At 39.5% G+C, this 8,833-nt stretch overlaps 2 protein-coding genes across 4 annotated transcripts; one reads left to right on the plus strand and one right to left on the minus strand.

The window, feature by feature from the left end:
* Positions 1-3,512: 3,512 nt before the first annotated feature.
* LOC116849740 (cuticle protein 2-like) lies at positions 3,513-6,272 on the plus strand. Its single transcript, XM_032827185.1, has 3 exons — positions 3,513-3,594; positions 4,451-4,759; positions 5,926-6,272. Exons 1-3 carry the CDS (start codon positions 3,583-3,585, stop codon positions 6,088-6,090), a joined length of 486 nt encoding a protein of 161 aa, XP_032683076.1. The 5' UTR covers positions 3,513-3,582; the 3' UTR covers positions 6,091-6,272.
* Positions 6,250-8,746, minus strand: LOC116849736 (UPF0160 protein MYG1, mitochondrial-like). 3 transcript variants are annotated; one of them, XM_032827182.1, is made up of 7 exons: positions 8,510-8,746; positions 8,294-8,380; positions 7,950-8,138; positions 7,672-7,767; positions 7,156-7,386; positions 6,879-7,080; positions 6,250-6,791 (listed from the first exon to the last, which is right to left on the minus strand). In XM_032827182.1, the coding sequence occupies exons 3-7, from the start codon at positions 8,072-8,074 to the stop codon at positions 6,411-6,413; spliced, it is 1,035 nt and encodes a 344-aa protein (XP_032683073.1). In that variant the 5' UTR covers positions 8,075-8,138; positions 8,294-8,380; positions 8,510-8,746; the 3' UTR covers positions 6,250-6,410. The 3 variants fall into 3 exon arrangements, with proteins under 3 accessions (XP_032683073.1, XP_032683071.1, XP_032683072.1); XM_032827180.1 differs by having other exon boundaries at positions 7,950-8,151; positions 8,510-8,745; XM_032827181.1 differs by having other exon boundaries at positions 7,950-8,192; positions 8,294-8,746.
* Positions 8,747-8,833: the final 87 nt, after the last annotated feature.

Genomic DNA, 8,833 nt, shown 5'->3' on the forward strand with positions numbered 1-8,833 from the left:
TATATATATATATATATATATATATATTACGTTATATAATTCTACATACAAAAATCTTAGAGTTGTCATCCACACAGAAGAAAACAACTCCGTTAATGTAACTGAATTTTCTGTTGAATGAGATGAAAAGCTCGGTTGTAGAAGTAGAAAGATTCCTGCAGGAAATTTTCCACATAGCCAGCTGTTTTCAGTTACCTCAGCCAATTTTTCATGTAGCTAAATGCTTAGAATGTTTTCGGGCAACAAAGATATTACTTCTCGTCAGTGAGTTTTTCGTCTTGTATTTAGTCAGTTACACGAGACTTCTTTTTCTTACATATAGTTGCCATTTTCTTACATATGATTTTCTTCGAAGTTGACATCCGTTTTGATAAGGATTATTGAATGTTCTAAAAAACTCCATCTCGTATACGAGTCTCACTTTCGACTGGAGGTTGACGTGGAGGATGACGACTCGTTGACACGACTAAAATACCGTGCAACATAACTCTCAGAAAGCCCAGCTCGCATATAGCTCGTGAACGTTAGAAGGAAAGGTGTGATTTAAGAGATACCTCGAGCTGATACATGCAGGATGCTATAAATAATCGGACAGTGGAGTCAGCGTGTGTAACAGGCGTATACCTGTCAACATCCGCTTGCGGCCTCGCGCTCGTGTGGCCGGCATACTTCATCGTCTTTTTTCACGTACGCGAGCAAATCCGAGGAATGATCGATCCGTTCGCGTTACACCGCTCTCGAGTACCTACGGCGTCCCGCACACGTCGCAGCCGAATTCGATCTCAAGGATCGCAACATTTCATATCGGACACTTTCGGACAAGAGACACCTTGAAAGAGTTCTTCATTATGTCGCGTTAAAACGTCACTCGGGCTCACCTTTATCACATTCTCGAGTCCTTTCGTCAGCTCCAGGCGAATTCCACGTGCACGATGAAGAAATTCCTCCCATATACGCGATTTTAATTCACTTAATTACTCTCATGATTATCTCGTTGCGCACGTGTCGATCCGAAGAACCATATTTCGCCTAACGACGTGTGTGTGTGTGTGTATAATCACTTGGTTCTCCTTATCGGTATTTATGGGTCATATCGCGAGATCATATTGCGGCCCACGCTCGGAGGAAAATGCAGAGTTGGCCAGCTAATTATAAGTGTCGTTTATTGAGCATTTAAGGTATCCGCCTTGGTACCTGGCGTGCACTTATGCGCGATAGACAATAGGGTCATCGGGTGTGCCGAGATTATCTGAAATTCCAAGGAAAAGGGCTTTTGTTCGCCAAGTCGTTGCGCGATCCGCGTGTTATTAAGCCCACATAGACGTGCAAGAGGCTTTTCGTCTGATTCTCCGAGACGATATATTGCCACAAAAATTGTTTGTTCCATTTTTCTACCACACAGAACAATATTGCTCTACTGCTAAGAGAGACGGTTGCTCAGTAAAATAGTTATCTTTAATAAAGGTTATTTTCTTGATAATAGACTGAGAAAAATATTGAAAATTTATTCGTCAAATGTAAAGTTCACTTCTTTGAGACAAAACTTATTTTTACGAAATATATAAAGTTTATTTTTGTGAATAAACTTCATAAATTTTTAAGTATTTTTTTTCAGTGTAATCTTGAAAGACCTCATCAAATTACCAAATACGTCATCACCAAATTAAAAAAAAAGGATCATTAACCAAAATAAAAATTGATTGTCATTACATTTTATGAAAATTTTATAAAGGGTGGTTCAAATGTATGTGTGTATGTTTTCTCTATGTAATACGAGTAAACCGAATTTTTCTTTTAATTTAACATTCTTGAAATGCCAAACTCGAATCCTTCTTAGGATTCAGGATGTATTTTAAACAAATTTCATATTTATTATGATAGATCTACGGATAATAAACTAATGAAATACCTGGAACAAGTAACATTTATTCGGATACAACGTGTATTTTTTATGTATGGAGATCGTCCAAGTTAATGCAATCTCCCTAAAAGAGTCACAATTAGTGTTTACTGTGAAACTATATGTATGTGTGTGTGCGCTGGACATGAAACTGTTTTTTTTTTTATTATAATAAAAATCCAATTTACAGACTCACGCGCTTGTAACAGCGACAGACACGAACGGTTCGCAAACAATACGCGCAAGGTCACGCGAAGAAAATTCCATCGGGGGGGACCTTGACGTCGAACTTACAACGACGACGAGTAAAAAGACGGGACTTTGCACCCGATACTTATCGGGCGCGTCAAACCGAGAAAGCGATACATTCGTCCCGATCGCGTTCGGGAAAAATTTCACGGTCCCGAGGACGCACGGCCGACCTTCGTTTTGGTCGGCCAGCCGGAGATCTCTTTTCCTACTTGGCTCCATATATTTTAATTACACTCGCCCCTTTTTTTTCTATTTATCGGCAGTTTTAATTCGACATCAGCAAGGACGACTATCGACCGGTGTTCTGAGAATATCAAAATACGCGATGACCTTGCCTTTCTTTTTTTTTTGGCTATAGAGACGCGAAAAGAAAGACTTCCTTAAGTTAAAATTAGCGCATAAATCTACCAATGAGAGAGAGAGAGAGAGAGAGAGAGAGAGAGAGAGAAAGAGAACCGCACTGCTGCGTATATATGCACGTTAAAAAAAAGAAAATGCTTTCGACAGTTATCTTCCCCTTATTGTGTGTTCCCTTCAGCATAAGAAGTTCCATTAACCCTTTGAAGCATAGATCCTCTTCGAAATTAGGATTTTAATAAAATATTCATGTCACATATCTAGAATGATAATTTCCTCAGTGCTAAAATTAAACCAAGATCGAGATGAACGAATAGAATATATTTGTGAAAATGAGTACGCATTTCTCCGCTCGCGTTCTAATTATTTCTAGTGATTTTCTTGTTCGAGTTCGTCATCGATTTCAGCATCCCCTTAAGCTTAATCTACAATATGCTTTTTGCTTCCTATCTACAATATGTTTTTGTTCTATCTTTTTCTAATTTGCGATTTGAGTTAGAAAGAGACAAAGAGAAAGAAACAGGAAGCAGAGAACACGTTGTAGGTTAAGCTCTTCACGTAACAAAGATATTTTACGACTTACGATCTTTCTCGCGACATCGGTCTCCGGCAAAAACTAATTGATTCATTGTCTAAAAATCGACACGTCAGCCTTCCCAGTAGGTCCCTCGACGTCGGTGGTTGCTGCTCTTGATGACAACCTACGCGAAGGGTAGTCGGTCGACGAAGTCGTTCTGCGGTAGTTTGATGCAGCTGACCTCGCCGATGCGTCTACACGCTTGTCGGAGAAGCATCCCCTCCGGGCGAAACGAGAGCGACGAACACAGTCGCAGGGTCTCATTAACATCAATGTCAGCAAATGTCATTAATGTCACAAATGTCAATGTCGGCACTTTTGAGGCGCAATACTTGCTACAAGGTGTGGTCCCCTCCTACGGGTCGACGACTCCCTACCAGGATTCACATGCTATATAAAAGCAGATCGGAGTCCCGACATTTGGTACGACACAGCAGTCCATAGGGCGAGTACTGGTGATCAGCCAGCAGCGCTTCTTCACCACTACTAATAAGACATGAGGGCTCTCGTGAGTAGCATCGACGACCAAGCGTGTCTTGGTCTCGCGAAAAAAAACAGATTCTGATTTAATCAAAATTAACTGCGTCGATAAGAGCTCTCATGCACAGGTGTCTTAGTGCCATAAAGGAAATCATTAGAAATAATTAGAACGCGGGAGGAGGAATGCGTTTTCATAAATATACTTTATTCTTTAAGTTTATCTCGGTTTAATTTTACCACTAAGGAAAGGGTCCAGAATAAGACCGAGACGTTTAATCTCTCCAACTGATCATAAATAAAATATCCTCAACAATTATAAGAATTTGAAATTATTTCCGTTATGGCGCTAAGGCCCGGTTGCACCAACGTTATTTTGGTTTTAAGTGATACTTAAATATATGTCTATCTTTATTTATATAGAAAGAAAGATAAAGATAGATATATGTTTAAGTTTCGCTTAAAGCCAAAATAATGTTGGTGCAACCAGGCTTAGACACCTGTGCATGGACTCTTATCGATCCAGTCACCTTAATTTTTACTTAATCATCAGAGCCTAATAATTATTGCTTATATACGATTTTGATTTAGTCGCTCTCTCTCTCTCTCTCTCTCTCTCTCTCTCTCTCTCTCTCTCTCTCTGTCGCTACGTCAATCGCTGGCTGATCAAAGTTTCTCTGTTTGCGAGAGGATTGACTTACTTTTCTCAATGAAATAGATTATAATACTTAATTTTAATTAACACCGCGACGGAGTATGTCGAGAGCGAAATTTCGTGGACAAATTCGCTCGATATTATACTTTCCCATAAAAATCCGTGGAACAACCCGAAGAAATATTGAATCAAACAGGAGAAACACTCCGTGTCTGACACAATTATTTTTCAGATCGTTCTCTCCGCACTGTGCGCCATCGCGACCGCGACGCCGGCTTATCTGGCTTATCACATCGGTGTGCCGGTCGGGCCGAACGGCGGGATCCTGGACACACCGGAGGTGGCTCAAGCGAAAGCGACGCATCTCGCCATTCAGGCCTACGAGGCCGCCAGGAACACAGGAACGCTCGGTTACAGATACGCTCTAGCAGTTTATCCACCTGCGATCACGTACGGCGCGCCCATCGGCGTGGACGGCCGGGTGGTAGACACACCTGAGGTCGCGCAGGCCAAGGCTGCCCATCTCGCCGCTCACGCCCAAGTACGACGTTCGGAGACGGTTACGCGAGTAGCGTTTAGATCCGCTCGTTGAACCGCGCCACGACGAATTATGCGCTGGAAGTAACTCACCGTTCCACTTGATACCTTCCGTCATCGGTGACAACGACGACGACGACGACGACGACGACGACGTGGCACCACGTCTTTCCGTTTTTGAGAATCGAAGTCGATCGACGTAGTCCCATGTAGTCTCTCTATGGACGGTCGAGAGTTACAAAACGACTGGCGAAATGTTAACGCATTGCGCTGACCGGACGTATAGTTGCGATATTTTATTCGGACTTAAAATATATATTGAAGAAAATATGGTGCATATAATCAAAAGTATTTAGTTGTCAGCAGCATATTTACGTTATCCCAGTCGTCTTTGTGCGATGGTAATATTGATATGGCTCGGTTACTTTGATACAACAACTATGCACAACTAGATTTATGTGCGAACTAACCACACCATTTTTGTGTGAGCCAACCATATCATATACAGATAATGCACTCTACACTGAGAGAAATTATTCGATAAGAAATTAACAAATGGATATTTCTGATCAAAATACCGATAAATTTTTGTATCCGGTCAGGAAACATCCGATAAGAAATATTAGTTTATAACCCAGTAAACACATGTAACTGTTACTTTGTTACATAACAAAGTAACAATTACATAATATACCATATGATTGAGCTAACATTGTAATATGGATGATACTTTGTGTTTACTAGAAACTTTTTGGCTGATTTATCTAATGAAATACCATGAAGTATTCGATTAATCGGATATAAAAATTCATCGATATTTTAATCGGAAATACCCGTTTGTTAATTTTTTTATTGAATAATTTTTCTCAGTGTGTGTGTAGTGATAGTTTATAATATCATTATATTAATACCGCATACAGTCCTTTAAAGAAATGAATTAACGTTCCCGGTTGCCAAAGACGTTGATAACACAAGACTCGATCCACAATGTGTTAAGCGCTTAAGTTTCAAGCTTGTTGGGATATTTAAACCTTGAAGTGGACAACGTCGACTTATGATGCCAAAGTGTCTCGTATTCAAATACAAACGATAGAAAATGTCGTTGCCTACTGTAGTCCATACTCATACTATTTGCATTCGCATGCAGATTAATAATAATCTGTGTTGCAGGAGGCCATCAAAACAGTTGGACTTCCCTATGGCGCCTTGAGTACATCGTGGCTCTACAATCACGGTTATGCCCCTATTGGACCTGACGGCAGGGTGATAGATACCCCCGAAGTGGCACTGGCTAAGGCCAAGCACTTAGCCGTGTCCGCTCAAAGCGCTAATTGACGACCCGAGGAAATATCCGTGTATCGATCACAAGTTTGCCTACGTTTCGAAACCGTCTCAGCCTGATCGGCGAAAGACGTTGTGCAGAGGAACACTCGTTCCGTGTCACTCTGTATGGATCTGATGTGAGGAGGAAGTTCTACTAATAAATGCATCATGTTTCAAACGTCTTGACGACTGTATATCACGTAACTCATTCTTTCCGTTACACCTATAATGCTTTAGTCTTTATTAATATAAAAAATTTAGATTATCTAACTGATGATCCAAAGTGTGAGAAATCGACTAAACACTTAAAAATTGTCTCCTACTCTGTCATATTATAGACTTCCATCATGTTCCATCATGTTTGGATCATCATGCTTTATAATTTTGAGGGCTTCCCGCGCCATAGCTAAGGTCCCGTCTCTAGTTTTGTGTCCGCCTATGAACCCAGTTGCGTGCACAAATATGGCGCCTTCGATTCCGCAAGCTGCCACGAGCGTGTCATCACGTAAGCCCCACCATTTATTAGGAAGGTCAAATCTACATTCGAAAACACCGTATCTTGACGGTACAGCTTGGACTCGATTCTCGCCTTTTCTCGAGAAAATGACAAACTTTATTAATGGTCTTATTGTCAGTTCTTCCTCTAATGTAAATAGATGCTCCTCCCACGGTGCTGGTTCCGACAATTCCATTATCTCTCCGCTTGGGTCAACCTTCAAGATACATTTTCTTTTTCAAGTTTCAACGATCAATCGGGAATTCACCTGACGTGTGAATAAAGGAGAAAATCATTGTCTCACCGTAAATCGATTAGCCACGGCGTTTCGCACAACTTCCTTTGCTGGTAGCCAGATTTTCTCAGCGCGAGTCACAAAATCCATAAATACATCAAGTACCAAAGCCATGGCTTTCTCAAATTGTTCTTCCTCATTCATATTTGTACTATTCCAAGGAGGATTCAGGTGTTTCACTTGAGAACTCAAGTTAGTACATATGGAATACCTGTAGTAAACAAAAGTGTCCTATGTCAGAAAACAGACGCGATATAGATATGAATAGTACAGATATGATACCTACAATGGATGTTCATACATCTGTATACCATTGTCTATAGCATCAATTTCCACAATTAAAGTATTATAGATTTTCTTAAAGATCGCTTCAATGTCTTCGTCCTTTACTTCTGGAAGTAGATTCCTCAATATTTCATGGCCAAAATGACAGTAAATCAAGCCAGCACTGCTCAACTTGATCTTGTCGTTGTAATTTGGATTCTTCAGCACAGTGCGTGATGTTTGGCAAAATTCTCTACGCAAAAGAAGAATAATAACATATTATGGGGATACTGAAGCTGAAAATCTGACTGATGCAGACTGGTGTAATAAGTTAGCACCAATTCAAATAGTTAAGCTAAGAAGAACAGACCTAAGGTAAAACAAAGCAACACACGTAAGATCTTGTGTATACAAGAAACACGAAAAGGATAGCGCGATTGTGTTAGTGACGATCGTTTCTACGTCATAGATATTGTACGAATTTGTAAAGAACTTTCAGCATTCTCTTTAGAAGGTATTACAATATAGAATACATTACCTCATATGATGATCGTATCTATGGGCGGAATGATCATACACTCCACCAACATCCACTACAATGTCACATTTGTCTAAGATATCTTGATCTCGAGATCTAAGAATATAACATAACACACATAGATATTATAAGTCAATTCTTCCTGAGTCAATTGCTACTTTCTTTCTTTTTCTTTGTCTTCATTATGGTTTATCCTTTAATATTATAAGTCCTCTTTAGAATACACTTAATATAATCGTGATATACTACTTTCATTTATAAGTCGTAAAATAATTTACCTCACTATGGTAGCATTCATATATTGTGGCAATAGCTTTAAAAGCACACAGGCAAGCACCTCATCGCAATGGAAAACACCATTATGAGTACCAATTTTCACCTTCTTATCCATGTTCTCTGACATTTTGCGTAAAAAAGAATAAAATACTGAGGTTTCTTGAATAGGTGACTTGATGTAATTGAGAAATCTATAAAAAGCACCTTTTAACAGATGATATATTTTATTAGTTGACTAAAAATCACTGAAATATTAAGTCATTATATTAAATTATGCCTCCTATTGCTACAACGAACGAGATATGAATATTATTTGTACTCTATCAATGTAATAATTCATTCTTACCTGATGTGCGATAAACCATGTGGTATAACAGATGCACTGTGTAATTGTCGATATGAAAATATATAGTTGCAGCAAAGTTTACCTAACCTGTTCTCGTGCACGAGAATTAAAGGGTTATATTATAGTTTTTTTTTTTAATTTAGTGAAGACTTTTTGGAGCTAATTTTTTTTAAAGGACTCTGATTAGTCAATTTTCTTATATATAGTGTATTATACCTTTATTATACAAGAGTGTGTGCTTCCCGCTTTACAGGTTCGGAATAGAAGTTAAAAGAATTGGTAGGTTAAAAGAAACAATAGGTCTGTTCTTTTGTCTGCACTGCTGCAATAAGTTAGAGTGAGATATATATATATTTGTCTCACTCTAACTTATTGCACCAGTGCAGCAGTGCAGAGCGAAAGAACAGACCACAGGACTGCGTTCAACATAGAATGGCTGCGTCCAGAAAACATAAGGTTTGCTCGCGCCGCGTGTTCCAATGTACACCAAGGAATACTTGGATCACGAGTAAAGGTGTCTTTACATGGGAGCATCAAGCG

This window comes from Odontomachus brunneus, unplaced genomic scaffold, assembly GCF_010583005.1.
Source record: "Odontomachus brunneus isolate Ranch 3 - 2012 unplaced genomic scaffold, Obru_v1 Obru_scaffold_125, whole genome shotgun sequence".
Taxonomy (NCBI): Eukaryota; Metazoa; Arthropoda; class Insecta; order Hymenoptera; family Formicidae; genus Odontomachus; species Odontomachus brunneus.